The sequence below is a fragment of the Oryctolagus cuniculus genome, chromosome 5 (assembly GCF_051225735.1).
Source record: "Oryctolagus cuniculus isolate XC-2025 breed Fujian yellow rabbit chromosome 5, ASM5122573v1, whole genome shotgun sequence".
Taxonomy (NCBI): domain Eukaryota; kingdom Metazoa; phylum Chordata; class Mammalia; order Lagomorpha; family Leporidae; genus Oryctolagus; species Oryctolagus cuniculus.
The window spans coordinates 153,486,969-153,501,646 of NC_142871.1; the positions used below are offsets into that span (position 1 = coordinate 153,486,969).

At 49.3% G+C, this 14,678-nt stretch overlaps 4 protein-coding genes across 4 annotated transcripts; 2 read left to right on the top strand and 2 right to left on the bottom strand.

Annotated features, from left to right (window-relative positions):
* Nucleotides 1–5,395: 5,395 nt before the first annotated feature.
* Nucleotides 5,396–5,924, bottom strand: LOC103349694 (histone H2B type 1-B). The gene has a single exon (XM_008262459.5). The coding sequence runs from the start codon at nt 5,830–5,832 to the stop codon at nt 5,452–5,454; it is 381 nt and encodes a 126-aa protein (XP_008260681.1). The 5' UTR covers nt 5,833–5,924; the 3' UTR covers nt 5,396–5,451.
* Nucleotides 5,925–6,122: 198 nt separating this feature from the next.
* Nucleotides 6,123–6,618, top strand: LOC100348744 (histone H2A type 1-B). Its single transcript, XM_017344941.4, has one exon. It carries the CDS (start codon nt 6,161–6,163, stop codon nt 6,551–6,553), a length of 393 nt encoding a protein of 130 aa, XP_017200430.1. The 5' UTR covers nt 6,123–6,160; the 3' UTR covers nt 6,554–6,618.
* Nucleotides 6,619–6,748: 130 nt separating this feature from the next.
* LOC138849825 (histone H3.1) lies at nt 6,749–12,239 on the top strand. The gene has a single exon (XM_070074849.2). It carries the CDS (start codon nt 7,183–7,185, stop codon nt 7,591–7,593), a length of 411 nt encoding a protein of 136 aa, XP_069930950.1. The 5' UTR covers nt 6,749–7,182; the 3' UTR covers nt 7,594–12,239.
* A 304-nt stretch (nt 12,240–12,543) lies between these two features.
* On the bottom strand, nt 12,544–14,128 carry H1-2 (H1.2 linker histone, cluster member). The gene has a single exon (XM_008262462.5). It carries the CDS (start codon nt 14,070–14,072, stop codon nt 13,431–13,433), a length of 642 nt encoding a protein of 213 aa, XP_008260684.1. The 5' UTR covers nt 14,073–14,128; the 3' UTR covers nt 12,544–13,430.
* Nucleotides 14,129–14,678: the final 550 nt, after the last annotated feature.

The following is a 14,678-nucleotide window of genomic DNA, read 5'->3' on the forward strand; positions in this document are numbered from 1 at the left end:
GAAAGAAATTTCTGGGCTACGTTTTGTTTTAACTCTCAACATCACAACGAAAAAGAAAGTGGTACAAAGAATTATTTATTGTGGTTTAATTCTTCTTTAATTACCTGAACAATTAAAACTGGGGGCAAGGACTCGATGATTATCTTCTGATCTAGGACAGCAAATCTTCCATTTCACCTGTACCCTTGGTAACTAAGTCTATGAAATAAACTGACAGCAGGCAGGTCAAATTTATCAGTGCTGTGGCGGTGGGGGAGGGGGTGGGGGTGGACAGAGGGGTCATCACAGGAAGGGAAAGTAGGTATCAAATAACCTCCTGAAATCTTGGAGTTCTTTATAGGAGACAGGCTAGAGGGTGACCTAAAGGTTTGGAGAATAGAAGATGATTTCTGGGAAAAGTGAACAAACAGGCCTTTGGAAAATCGGGGAGAGCCTCTGGGAAGTCTGGGTGTGGAGTTTGTCTCTTCTCCTGCATTGATCGCTCCTGCTTGCTGAGATGCAGGGGAAGCGGACTGAGGACAATGAGTGTCTGTTGGAGGCCCTGTCCTCAGGATGAGAAGCTCAAAGAAAGTTTCTGCTGCCTTGCCCTCATTGCTTTTCGCTGACACAGTAATAAATTGTAGTTCAGAGAAATTAAAGGAGAACTTAAAGCAAATTGTGTTGACATGCATTCCAAGAGAGGAAGGGACCAGTAGCAAGAACACATGGGACACTTTCTTTTGTTTGGGACTTTTATTCCTAAAGTATAAGGGACATTAAGTAGTGATGTGGCCATGATGCTCATGATTGACATGTGTGATGGACATCTGGGAGTTGCATGTCATTGGACTCCGTGCATGTGGCTGCAAACTAGACTTTTCTACTTTGAGCTCCCATTATTATGAGGATATTTCAACCTCCAGTTAAAGTGCAAAGTGGGCAGTCTTTGGTGGGTCTTGGAGAGTCCTGGATGAGTCTTTGGGTTCATCCTGCCTAGCTCTCTACCTGACAATTTCCTGGTCTTAATTGCTCATGTTGATTGGCAGGAGGGGCCAGCTTGGTGGTAGAGCGGATTAAGCTGTGGCTTGAAACTCCATCATCCCATATCACATGTGGCTGCGCTGCTTCTGATCCAGCTCCCTGCTATGAGGCCTGGGAAAGTAGCGGAAGGTAGTCCAGCTACGTGGGCCCTTGAAACCCATGTTCAAGACCTGGATGGAGTTCCAGGCTCCTGGCTTCAGCCTAGCCCAGTCAAGCTGTTGTAAGCATTCGGGCAGTGAACTAGTACATGGAAGACCTCTGTCTTTCCCTGTCAGTGTTTATTTCAAATGAGTAAATCTTTAAAAAGAGAGATTAGCAAGAGAAATCTTATTGCTAATCTTTTTTATGACCCTTAACATAGAAGCAATAGGGCATAGATGGACGTGGATAATTTTTTCAAGAATTTCTGAGGGCTCAAACTGAAAGTTTACTTTGTACACAAATGGGGTTGTAGAAGAAACAACAGCCCAGGTGTTAAAATATGATCTACTCCCAAATGAACCTTTTTGATCTGTGATTTGATCCAGAGAAACTAGCAAGAGAGTGAAAGTGCTCATTTCTTCTTTTTTTTTTTTCCTTTGTCTTCTCTCCAGTCTTCTGACGTCTATGACTTTTTCTCTTAGTATTCAAGTTTCCTTATTTTTTCAGTGAGCATTTTCACCATCTATGACAGCAAAATACATCAGTAATCACTGGCTCACTGTTGGAAAAGCTGCAAAACCTAAGGCGGAGATGTAAAACAGTATCACAAATGCTGCTCCAAAGAATTCATAATCTCTTTGAGAAGGGTGAACTTGCGTGCCTGATGATTCCATAGCAGTGCTGGAGGTTTTGAGCAATAACTAACATCAGGGAGCGTGAAGGGGAAGATTAGTCCATGTAAATTAGAAGGATCAGGAGAGTTCACGAGGCAGATGTGCGTCCAACATTTATTCAACATATATTTACCAAGCACCTGCTAATTGTCAGTGCTGTAGGAGCACAGAATGGTGAACTAAGCAGACAAAGACTTGTATCCTCGAGACGCTACTTTTCTTCTTGGGGAAGGCACACAATGAGGTAACAACATAAAAATATTCAGTATACGTGTTTTTGGTGATAAGTGCTATGGAGAAGAATTTAGCGAGGGAAAGTGATAGTTGAGAGGAAAGTGGGGAGGGAGGGACAGTGTCCCCAGGAGAATGTCACCTGGGTTCAGGCCTGCACAAGGTGAGGAAGCCAGCTCTGTAGGAAGACTGAACACTTGAGCCGCGGGCCTGATGTATTCAAACAGGGGATCATTCAGGGAGAAAGTCAGAAGGGACAGCGATTTTGATTTTCTGGAGAAATTGTAGACGCTCTCATAGAGCAGTGCTCAGACACAGGACTAGCTGAAGCAAACGCTAAGGGGAAGGGCTGAAGCAGGGGTCTCTCCGGGCATAGCCTCTGGACTCTCTACTCCACAGAGTCGTGGGTAAGAAAAAGCCGTCCACTGACCCAGGTCACCTGGAGTGGGCAAGCACTTGGCAGCCTCAGGCATCCCATTGAGGCGCCTCATTGACAGCGAGTTCACAGCATGTGCTTTTGAAAAAGATGTGGAAGGCAAATGTGAGAAACAGATACTGGGAGGTAATTATCCCAAACAAATAGGAAAGGAAGTAGTTACTTCCCAATAACAACTCCAGCTCCAGAAACAGCAAAAGCAAGACAGTTGACATCACTGAAAGATATAGGTTGGGGCCGGTGCTATGGCTCAGAGGCCTGAAGCGCCAGCATCCCATATGGGTGCTCGTTCGAGACCTAGCTGCTCCACTTCTGATCCAGCTCTCTGCTCTGGCCTGGGAAAGCAGTGGAAGATGGCCCAGGTGCTTGAGCTACTGCACCCTCATGGGAGATCTGGTGGAAGATCCTGGTTTCAGAATGGCCATTGCAAAGCCATCTGGGAAGTAAACCAGAGGAAGACCTCTCTTACTCTCTGCTTCTGCCTCTCTGTAATTCTGCCATTCAAATAAAATAACCTTTAAAAAAAGAAAAAAAGGGGGGGCATTAAATGTGTGGGAAACTAATGATAGACAAAGATTAATTAGTATATTTTGTAACCTAGATCCCTCTGGGGCATTTTCCAAGTTAAGAGTTTAAAAGTCTGTCTGATGATTGTGGGGGGAGGGGAGAAAACCTTTGCAAATTTACGTGCAGCATTTCAGCAAATAGGGGAAGGCAGAGAACTTGTCTTGTGCCTGCTGCCTCTCAGTTGTTGCCAACTCAAAATAGTCCTCAAGCTAATGTGGCAAGTTTCCAGCCCTCACATTCTTAAGCCCACGAGATCAATGATTACTTTACCTGTACATGGCCTGAATACAATTAAAAGGAGACAGGCCAAGTGGATTAAAATGGAAGTCCTTCTCACAAATTTACCAGTGAAACAACCAAATCTCATTGCTCACTTCTCCAGTTTGTTGGGTGTTGTCCATCTTTTAAACCTTCAATCAAAAATACTTTAGGAAGTTGGCAAAATATCAGGTTGCTGAGGATGTTAACAGCCTTTGAAGAAGGCGACTTGCAAACGGATGTTGACAGACAGGATAAAATCGATGAGATTTGTGAGCTGGGAGACCACGCCTTCACCACGCCCCTGTGTGTGCCCCTGCTGCTACCTGCCCACACCTGTAAGCCCACCTGCAAATCAGACTAATTAGCTACCCCCCTTTGGAAGTGGATTAAAGGCCTGCAACACGGTGGGCCTGGCCCTTTGTTTCCCTTTCACACTTTTACAGACCCTCTTTGTCCCTGTTGCCCCTCGCCTTCCTGGCACCTGGCCTTCCGGCCACCTGAGCTCTCTGCCTTCGCGTTGCTGCCCATGCTAAGCTGCCTGTAGCTGCTCATAACCAAACGCTTGCTGCACGTGGCTCCCGGCCTGCTCTCGGCGTGGATCTGGATTTCCCTTTCTCTCTTAGAGCCCTCACTCTTCTATGCATTTCTCTCACTGAATAAAAAGCTTATAAAAATTTACCATGTCGTCTAGTCTATTTGAGCCAATATTCAGAATTCTCTGAATTCATGGCAAGAGCCCAAAAAGCTTATTGATATGGGGAATATTAATAAGCAAATTGGTACCAGGTACATGTGTTAAGAAACAAAATAATGACATGTCACTGTCCATGAATCTCACTTCTATATTTTCCCTAAAGCAATCTCTTCAGTGTGTAAAGTGTCAAGAATATGTTCCTGTTATCATGGCTTAGAATTTTTAAAAAAGGAAGGTTGATGCAAAAGGGAGCAATTACCTAATTCTCTACAATGAAATGCATTCATCAGTATGATCATTGGAATCCCTATTAATTTAAGAAGATAATAGAGGGGCCGGTGCTGTGGTACAGCGAGTTAAAGCTGCAGCCTGCAGCACCTGCATTCCCTATGGGCATACGTTGGAATATTTTCTGGGCCAGCATTATGATTAGCAACTAGAGCCACCACCTGCAGTGCCTGCACCCCATAAAGTCAATGGTTTGAATCCCAACTGCTCCTCTTCAGATCCAGCTCTCTGCTATGACCTGGGAGAGCAGAAGATGGCCCAAGTCCTTGGGCTCCTGCACCTGTGTGGGAGACCCGGAAGAAGCTCCTGGCTTCTCAAGTAAATAAATCTTAAAAAAAAGTTATCAGAGATGAGGCATTTTGAGAATACTAATACCGGGGTGGGGGGGGGGGTGTCTCAGTCCTCCAGGGCAGCTGCTGACGCTGCGGCCGGTGTTTGCAGGTTTTGTGGGGTGGGATTGCCAGGCCAGCTTCTCTTTCACACCAGCGTTTTGCGCGCCCAGACAGGCGGTGTCGGTCACAGTGGCGCGCGAACCTCTGGGAACCACTCCAGAGTCGCTCTAAAGCCACGGCACTGGCCAACCTCCGCCCCGACGCGCCCTGGCCCCTCCCCTCAGCCAGTGGCTGGCCGCGAACCAGGAAAGGCGCGGGATTCAGATCGCATCCTGACTCCAGCCAGTATCAAGGCTCCATTCTTGAGAAAAATCCGCCCCATCCAATAGGTGATCCATGGATTTCTGAAGACTCAAGGACTGCTTAGCCGACGTGATTAGTGGCTACAGGTAGGTAACAGGGAGAACTGCAGGAATTTCACTCCATTTCACTGTCGAGGAGCTGGAGATGTTAGAGGGGGCTCTTCAAAGCTCATGCGAACCCGAGTTCACGAAATGCGCATCTCCCATCACATCGCGAACCCCAGTCCCCGACCCCGACCAAAGTGCCCTAAGGTTACTCAGCGCCGACCTGCACGGGATAAACACGCGTTCTGGGGTCGTCACTAACGCCAGCCCTAACACCCGACCTAAACCCACCTCAACAGGAGCAAAATACAAGGACGTCGGCCACAGCTCTATTTGTGAAAGAGTTGGTGGCTCTGAAAAGAGCCTTTGGGGTGAGGGGCGGCGGCGCCAATTCGGGAGCTCACTTGGAGCTGGTGTACTTGGTGACAGCCTTGGTGCCCTCGGACACGGCGTGCTTGGCCAGCTCACCAGGCAGCAGCAGGCGCACGGCCGTCTGGATCTCGCGCGACGTGATGGTCGAGCGCTTGTTGTAGTGCGCCAGGCGCGAGGCCTCGCCGGCGATGCGCTCGAAGATGTCGTTGACGAACGAGTTCATGATGCCCATGGCCTTGGACGAGATGCCGGTGTCGGGGTGCACCTGCTTGAGCACCTTGTACACGTAGATGGAGTAACTCTCCTTGCGACTGCGCTTGCGCTTCTTGCCATCCTTCTTCTGCGCCTTTGTTATCGCCTTCTTGGAGCCCTTTTTGGGGGCGGGAGCGGATTTGGAGGGTTCAGGCATTGCTTTTAATATTGGCTGAGAGACTAAAACAGACTCAGTCTACAGCTGATTAGTGATGACAGGCCGGAGTGCATATATTTATAGTCCCGTAATTCAAATGAGGGTTTGAGACTTCTCACTTCTGATTGGACAACAAAGAAATTTTCTCTAGGGGGGTTGTTTATGCAAATAAGGTATCCGGGTTGTCTTTTCCTATTGGGCAGAAAAGGCGAACCTATTTCGACCAATAGGATGACGTACTGTAGTAGCCCTGCGCTGCTTATAAAAGCACAGTCTTGGCGGGTATGGTTTTCTTTACTTCAGATTGCGAAGCGTGTTTGGCTGTACCATGTCTGGGCGTGGCAAGCAAGGCGGCAAGGCGCGCGCCAAGGCCAAGACCCGCTCCTCCCGGGCCGGGCTCCAGTTCCCCGTGGGTCGCGTGCACCGCCTGCTGCGCAAGGGCAACTACTCGGAACGCGTGGGCGCCGGCGCCCCGGTGTACCTGGCGGCCGTGCTCGAGTACCTGACGGCCGAGATCCTGGAGCTGGCGGGCAACGCGGCGCGCGACAACAAGAAGACGCGCATCATCCCGCGCCACCTGCAGCTGGCCATCCGCAACGACGAGGAGCTCAACAAGCTGCTGGGCCGCGTCACCATCGCGCAGGGCGGCGTGCTGCCCAACATCCAGGCCGTGCTGCTGCCCAAGAAGACCGAGAGCCACCACAAGGCCAAGGGCAAGTGAAACCACAGTAAAGACGACGCAACTCTCGCTTTGAAATACCCAAAGGCTCTTTTCAGGGCCATCCACTGTTTCACAAAAAAGCTGCTAACCCTGACTGGAATTAGTCCTTCCCATGGTGATAGCGTTAGCGCTTAAGAAAACTGTGGAAACAAGTGAAACGTGTATTTATTGTGACGGATGAAAGGCCACACAGTGACGGGGGGTGTGTCAGTCGGGAAATAGCCCCCGAGGTGCAGCTGTTTCAAACGTAAAACGCGTTTTGCCTTAAGTCAGGGCACCTTTCCGTGGCTCAGTGTTTATCGGGCGCTATTAGACGGCAGGCCCAGGTAATTAGGGATTTCGGGGTCCACGCTAGGGCCTGTTACTGAGGTAATCTCCCTCCACGGTTAGGTACGCTTCTGAGATGGAATGATCCAGATGTTAGAAAACGTCTACCATCCCAAACGGACAGTGGATGAATCCGGCCAATCAGGTTGTCTGAGTGGACCAATCATCGAAGTTCCTCCTTTAGCCAATGAGTTTGTCGCGCGGATTTTTTGAAAATCCGGAAGCCAATCACAGTAGTCCTAACGATATTTAAAGGCAGCTCTGTCGCCGCAGACAAGAAGTTTGAGTCCCACCGGCGCGAGATGGCTCGTACTAAGCAGACAGCGCGCAAGTCAACAGGCGGCAAGGCGCCGCGCAAGCAGCTGGCCACCAAGGCGGCCCGCAAGAGCGCGCCGGCCACGGGCGGCGTCAAGAAGCCGCACCGCTACCGGCCCGGCACGGTGGCGCTGCGCGAGATCCGGCGCTACCAGAAGTCCACCGAGCTGCTCATCCGCAAGCTGCCCTTCCAGCGCCTGGTGCGCGAGATCGCGCAGGACTTCAAGACGGACCTGCGCTTCCAGAGCTCGGCCGTCATGGCGCTGCAGGAGGCCTGCGAGGCCTACCTCGTCGGCCTCTTCGAGGACACCAACCTCTGCGCCATCCACGCCAAGCGCGTCACCATCATGCCCAAAGACATCCAGCTGGCGCGCCGCATCCGCGGGGAGCGGGCGTGAATCCTGTAAGCTTATCGGATTCCAAAAAGGCTCTTTTCAGAGCCACCCACAAACTCACTTGAAAGAAGTTGTAATGACGTCTGGGTGAGGAGTGTCTCTGGGCTTCGTTTCTTGGAGTTTGTAAGGGTGAGGTGGGCTATCAGTGTGCACACGGCTTCAACTTGGGTCAAAGGTTCTTCAGCTGTTTTCAGTGCAGTTAATTACACGTAAATTTGTGAGAAGTTTAGTTTGTCCAAATGTTCAATTCAGTTTCTCATAATTATTTCAGGGATAAGTTTTTATCCAGTGCGTGAGTGTCGAGTTTCTAGGGTTAAAATATTTTGGACACAAATTTAACTTGAACAGAAAGTGGAAGCCAAGGAAATTGTGGCTCATTGCTCGTCAGGTTTTTTGTGCTTTATCATCTAATTCTTACAGAGCCGTGGGCGAGGGTGGTAATTCGCTTTTTGTTGTTGTTTACTTTTTGGTACCTGAACTATCTTCCAGTCTATTTAAAAAAAAAAAAAAAAGACTTTGAGAGATGGAGAGACAGAGAAAGGTCTTATTTCCATTAGTTCCCTCCCCAGATGGCTGCTATGGCTGGAGCGCTCGCGCTGATCCAAAGCCAGGAACCAGGAGCTTCTTCCTGGTCTCCCACGCGGGTGCAGGGGCTCAAGGACTTGGGCCATCTTACTGCTTTCCCAGGCCATAGCAGAGAGCTGGATCGGATTGGAGCAACTGGGACCTGAATCGGTGCCCGTTTGGGATGCTGGCGCCGCCGGCTGAGGATTAACCTGCTGCGCCAGGGCGCGGGCCCCCAGTCTTTATTTTCAATACCGGCCCGAAGCAGGATTGGGCCACACCCAAAGTCGGGAGCTCAACGTGGGTCTTCACACTTGGGTGGCAGGGACCTGACGTGAATGAGTCATCACCTGCTGCCTCCCAGAGTGCGCATTTAACCGGATGTGGAGAGCAGAAGTGGATCTGGGGCTTGGAGCCCAGGCCCTCCCATGTGGGATATGGCGTCCACAGCAGCACCCAAAGCGGTGGGCAAGGGGTGAGACAAAGGCCTACCTCCATTTTACACCTGTTCTCAGCTGTCTGCTCACTCTCCCTGCGGCCCATCCTTGTTCCCCTGGAATTCTCCATCGATGTATTAATGCCTTGAACTGGACTTGCCATCTTTGGCATGGATTTCACCCTTCAAGTCACCTTCTATATTTCTCTCAATATACCTGTAAGTCTGTCTATGGAAAGTAAATACAATTGATTTTTCAGCATTGAGAGGACTGTGTATGAAACTATACAATAACACGTGCCAAGTAACATTTTTTCTGTAATATTTCTATCATATGTTAAAAAGAATTCGTGACTAAATTATAAGTCAAAAGTTTATGGAGTATTTGTGGACATTTTCAGCTAATCAGTTTGGAGAAGTATTAAATATATTACTATTTCCTAGTATTGTTTTATAAATCTAAGTGCAAAGTTAAATAGCACTAGGTGCTGGTGTTGTGATACAGGTTAAATCACTGTTGGCATCCCTATCACAGCTCTGGGTTCAAGTTCTGATTCCAATCTAGCTTCCTGCTAATGCACTTGGGATGATGGCACAACTTCTTGGGCCTCTCCCTCTATGTGGGAGACGAGGATGGAGTTCTTGGCTCCTGGCTGCTAATGCCTGGCCCATATCTGGTTGTTGCAGCCATGCGGGGAAAGAACCTGTGAATTTAAGATCTCTCACTCTCTGTCTCCCTCCCTCCCTCCCTCCCTCCCTCCCTCCCTCCCTGCCTCTCTTCCTTTTAAATTAATGTCTACAATAATATCAGTGAGGCCAGCATTGTGATATAGTCACTAAAGCTGCCTCCTGCAAAGCAAGCATCCCATATGGGTGCTAGCTCAAGACCTGGCTGCTCCACATCCAATCCAGCTCCCTGCTAAGGGGCCTGAGAAAGCAGCAGGAGACGGTCTCCCACGTGGGAGACCTGGAAGAAGATCCTGGCTCCTGGCTTCAGCCTGGCCCAAACCAGGTGGTTGTGGCCATCTGGGGAGGGAACCAGCGGATGGATGATCTCTTTCTCTGTAACTGTGCCTTTCATATGAGTAAAGTAAGTTTAAGAAAATAATATAGATATACCTCTTTAATCACACTCAAAATAACTGAGGCTCAGCAGGTTACCAAGTATGCCATATTACCAAATAATAATAGCAATAATATCAAATTCAGTATATGTTTTGAAGGTGATCAGAATGTCTTCCCCAAATGTGCCACTTTGGTGTAAGGTTTATTTTTAGCTGAAGGCAATTGAGAATAGATGCAGGAAGAATTCTCTGTCATTTTCTTATTCAACTCAAAATAGAGATTAACTTCCTTTGTGAAGGTTGCATAAATTTCCTTCGTGAAAGACAAGGACAGCTATACCAGGAAAAGCACTAGAAATAGAGTTGGCACTGAGATGAATCAACAAAAACAAACCTAACTAAAACAGCCTTATCGGCCATTAGTTGTGTCCATGTATTTCCTAGTCACTTCACAATTTATGGCTCTTGAAGCCCAGGCCACCTTCTGTTTGTTAGAATGGTTTCTGAGTCTAACCACTTGATGGAGTGTCATTTTTTTCTTTGAACTCTTTGCATATAAAACACTGATAAAATTAACTACTTTTTTTCTGCTGTAAATCTGTTCTTCGTCAGTTAAATTCACAAGTCCCAGGCAATGAACTTAGGGTAGAAGAAAAGTTTTCCTTCCCAACAGTTTCATAAACATTAAAAAAGTCAATTTTCTCTTCAAACAGTTTTACATTCGAAGAATTATCTTGGGCCCAAGTCAGTCAATTATCTGAACAATTGTGATGAAATGCACAAAATTTAAAAATGAACAAAACCGAGGAAATATGGTATTGAAGAAGGCTAGATGAAATTGGAGACTTAGGATTTTAACTCTGAAAATGCAAGGAATATGTCTTATTTGGAAATAAGGCAAGGACATCCTTCATCTATGGAAATATGTTTGCTGCAGATATTCGGTGTTAGGATTGGTTGTATGTAAATCCCCTAGATTCAGACCCTGAAGGGCACTGATGGAAAACTGACCATGGGGCTCAGCATCAGTTGGGTGGAAGCTGAAGTTTCGTCTGCCATTCCAAGTCATCTCTGCTCAGGGGGCTTCTGAAATTCCTATGCAAATGTTATTATTCACTAGTCATTCACAATATCAGTAATTGTTTTTTGTTATGTAAAATATGAGAAGAGGAAGGAAAAGAAGATGCCTTTATTATGGTTAGACTCAAGCCATAACACCACTGGAAATGGGCTACTATGAACTGAGACGTGCTATAAGTAAAAAATACTGTTTCAGTAAAACCCAGAGTATGAGAACCAGAAACCAAGGATATGAGTAGATGAATTCAGGATTATACAAAGTATAATTCACTGGGGAAGAGTTACCAACAGATGTGGTCTCTGGAGGCTAGGAGACCTATAAATCTCCAGTGAGCAGCCAGAGGTTTATATGTTAAGGTAGACAAAAGTGATCCACAGCTATCTAAGTAAGTGCACCTAGACTTTCTCTTGAAAAATGAACACTTCATGCATTAGATGAAGGACATTCCAGGCAGGGTCAGGCCAGTAAAACAAGCCGGAGGGGTCTTAATGGCTTGTTTATCCCAAAAAGATAAAACTGTCAGGGTTACCTAAAGGGCTACAATCAAAATGATTACAACCAAAATGACTCTGGTCATCTCAAGCTGATTTCCTACAAATACATAGGAGACTGAAAGTAGTTGGCATGAGAAACATATTTTACCTTGATGTTTAGAGTGAATAACATTTTATTTTATATATATAGGATTAAATAAAGCATATAATCAAAATAGATTTCACCTATTTCTTACTCATATGACTTCTAGAAGATTTATGATTACATCCATGGCTTGCATTTGAGTGCTCAGCTCACTTGACGATGAATAGCACCGTTCTACAGGTTAATTCACTCACCGATTGATCTGAGAATTGAGTAGCTTCAGTGTGCACTACATGAGATGCTGGACCTCAAGGAATCTAAAACCACATAGATTCCCATTAATGAGAGCAACAGAGAAAATATCTGGAAATAAATGCAATAAAAATGCTAAGATGCATTTGGAGATAAATGTAAGCTCCTTGGATAACAAAAAATACTCAAACAAGTGGAAAAACATAATTCCTGAATAAGGAGACTCAGCAGCTCCAAAGTTAAAAAGTTTGCTATAATCCCAGTAAAACTACCAATAAATTGTTGAGGATTATTATGTGGGACAAGCGATAAAGCAGTGAGAGGCCTGTGAAAGTACATATGGAAAAAGCACCCCCCCAAAAAATAACCCAGAAAATTCTGAAAAGGAAGAGTGATTGGAGGAAATTTACCAGCTATTAAAATCCTAAATTTTTGAGTACTTGGTATGCTGAGTATTACATATAGCGTTGTGAACAGCACTTAAAACGGTATGATCCTACCCTACCTAAAGAATGGCCAAAGACCAAAGCCACAAAAAAAAGAGCCCAGGATTTAACACACTTGTGCATATAGTCTATGATAAAGGTGCAAGGGACAGAAATGAACAAGAGTTCACAAATGGTCTTGGAGAAAAGACAGGTCCAAATACTAAGCCTTAACCAAAATTCCGAGGGCTGCATTATTTCATGCTGATGTAAAGTCAGCGACACAGAAGGGGCGGGGGGGGGGGCAGAATTTCCTCTTCCCTCCTGCTCTCGCGCTCGCCCTCCCTCCCTCCCTCCCGGCGGCAACCCCAGTCACTATCCACACTACGGAGACATGAACTCACCCTGGCGGCAGCCTTCCGGAAGCAGCGGTGCGATCTCCAGCAGGCTGCCCGCGTCACTAGGTTTGCCAGTCTGCGTCCACAAGGACACAAAACAGGACGGTGGGATTCGCAGAGCAAAAGCGTGCATGTGAAACAACTTGGACAACACTCACGCAAATCAGAAGCCTTTATTACAAGGAACATCTCCGCACCTCCAATACACATTTCCAATAACCAGTACTTTTTCTCGCAAACACCTGGATTCCACACACACACAAAAAAAATGCGTACAAACAAGTTGAATTTTAGCTAGTGATCAAACGAGGACAAAATGGCCAACCAGACGTGGGTTTTGCTGCGCCCACGCCCTTCGCACCTTTCTGTGGGGAAGACCCTAGGGTCGCGGGGCGGACAGGCGAGGCCGCCGCTCCACTTCTTCAGGGCGCCCGCGGCCCCCGGCCCTCAGGCATCCGCAGCAGCGGGGCGCGGGCAGAGGCGCTGGCCGTTCCCTGTCGCCCCAGGGTCAGAGATGCGCCAAACGTCCGACATCCCGCACACCTTCCCTGCCAGCGGGAACGTCAAACCCTGAGGCAGACGGCCGCTAACCACAGAGCGAACCGCAGCCGGCACCCAATACCGCACAGGGTGAGCGCAGCGGGCCGCAGGCGAGCGCCAACCCCCGAGCAGGGCGGGACTTTTGAATCCGTCTCCAGCCCAGCGCAGACATCAGAGGCTGGGAACCTGGCTCCATGCGTCTGCGCTGGTTTTGGCAGCTCGCAGGCTCGGGGAGGGGCTGGCAGGGCTGCCTGAGCGCACACCGGCCAGCGGAAACACCCGCCGCGCAGCTGGCCGCGGGCCAGGGCCGCGGAGGGGTGGGAGCGCCGACGACGCTGAGCAGGCCCCTGGGCCCCGCAACCCCACGCGTGGGTCGTTACAGCTTCCGGGGGAGCGGAGCGAGGGCGGAGGCCGAGAGCAGACAGCGAGAAGTGTCCAGCTCTTTCCCGGAGGTCCGTGGTGGCTCTGAAAAGAGCCTTTGGGGTTTGGGAAGCAGGCAGTCTACTTCTTCTTGGGGGCCGCCTTCTTGGGCTTGACAGCCTTGGGCTTAGCCGCCTTGGGCTTCACAGCCTTGGCTGGGCTCTTGGCCGCCTTCTTGGGTTTGGCCACCTTAGCCTTCTTAGGGCTCTTGGCCACCTTTTTGGTGACAGCGGCAGCCGCCGGCTTCTTGGCCTTCTTCGGGGTCTTCTTGGCAGCCTTCTTCGGGGTGGCGGCGCCCGTCGCCTTCTTGGGCTTCTTGGCCGCCCCGGCGGGCTTCTTGGGCTTGGCGGCGCCCGCCTTCTTGGGCTTGGGCTTGGCCTCGCCGGCCGCCGCCTTCTTGTTGAGCTTGAAGGAGCCCGAGGCGCCGGTGCCCTTGGTCTGCACCAGGGTGCCCTTGCTCACCAGGCTCTTGAGGCCCAGCTTGATGCGGCTGTTGTTCTTCTCCACGTCGTAGCCGGCGGCCGCCAGCGCCTTCTTGAGCGCGGCCAGCGACACCCCGCTGCGCTCCTTGGAGGCGGCCACGGCCTTGGTGATCAGCTCGGACACCGGGGGCCCGGACGCCTTGCGGCGCGCCCCGGAAGGCTTCTTAGCCGCCTTCTTCTTCACCGGGGTCTTCTCCGCCGGGGGGGCGGCGGCGGGAGCGGCGGGAGCGGTCTCCGACATGCTGAGGACTAGAGCGCGGGTACAAGTGGCGCAGCACCGATGGAGCGGCGCGGGGCAGGGCCGCGGTATATATAGAGCGCAGGCGCGCGCTGATTGGTGCTCCGCGCGCCCGCCGCCTGGCAGGCTCCGAGCCGCCGCGCTGCGCCCAAGTTGTGTTTGTTCCACCTCACAAAAGGGAGAAAATATTAAAATATCCCGCACCAAATCACTCGGGTTTGGTCGGGAAATGATCCGAGAAGCCTCGGGCTTCATGCTCGCCAGTTACTTTTCCTGTAACCCCAAAGGCAACTTGTCCAGGAGTCCCCAACTCCCCCAACTCCCAAGGAAGTCCAAGGCAGTCATAGACCACTTTCTGTTTTTCTTCTAAATTACCTGTTCACTCCTTTGCCCCTCAAAGTTCTTTTTCTCAGGGGTGGTAAAGTAGATGCTTTCCTTATTTTTGGGACAAAAATGGAATCGTTTCCACCCAGATTTTGACGATAATTCTGTTTCTTCGCAAGGGAAGTAACACAGGTCCTCGGTGAATTCTGCGTGCAGACCCACAGGAACTGCGGGCTGGGACGGGGGTCCCGGGACCCGTCCGAAGCCCTTAGGCCGGGATGGGAG

What these genes read in the sequence shown, in the direction of transcription:
- LOC103349694 (XM_008262459.5), bottom strand. Translation starts at nt 5,832, where the DNA reads ATGCCTGAACCCTCCAAATCCGCTCCCGCCCCCAAAAAGGGCTCCAAG.
- LOC100348744 (XM_017344941.4), top strand. Translation starts at nt 6,161, where the DNA reads ATGTCTGGGCGTGGCAAGCAAGGCGGCAAGGCGCGCGCCAAGGCCAAG.
- LOC138849825 (XM_070074849.2), top strand. Translation starts at nt 7,183, where the DNA reads ATGGCTCGTACTAAGCAGACAGCGCGCAAGTCAACAGGCGGCAAGGCG.
- H1-2 (XM_008262462.5), bottom strand. Translation starts at nt 14,072, where the DNA reads ATGTCGGAGACCGCTCCCGCCGCTCCCGCCGCCGCCCCCCCGGCGGAG.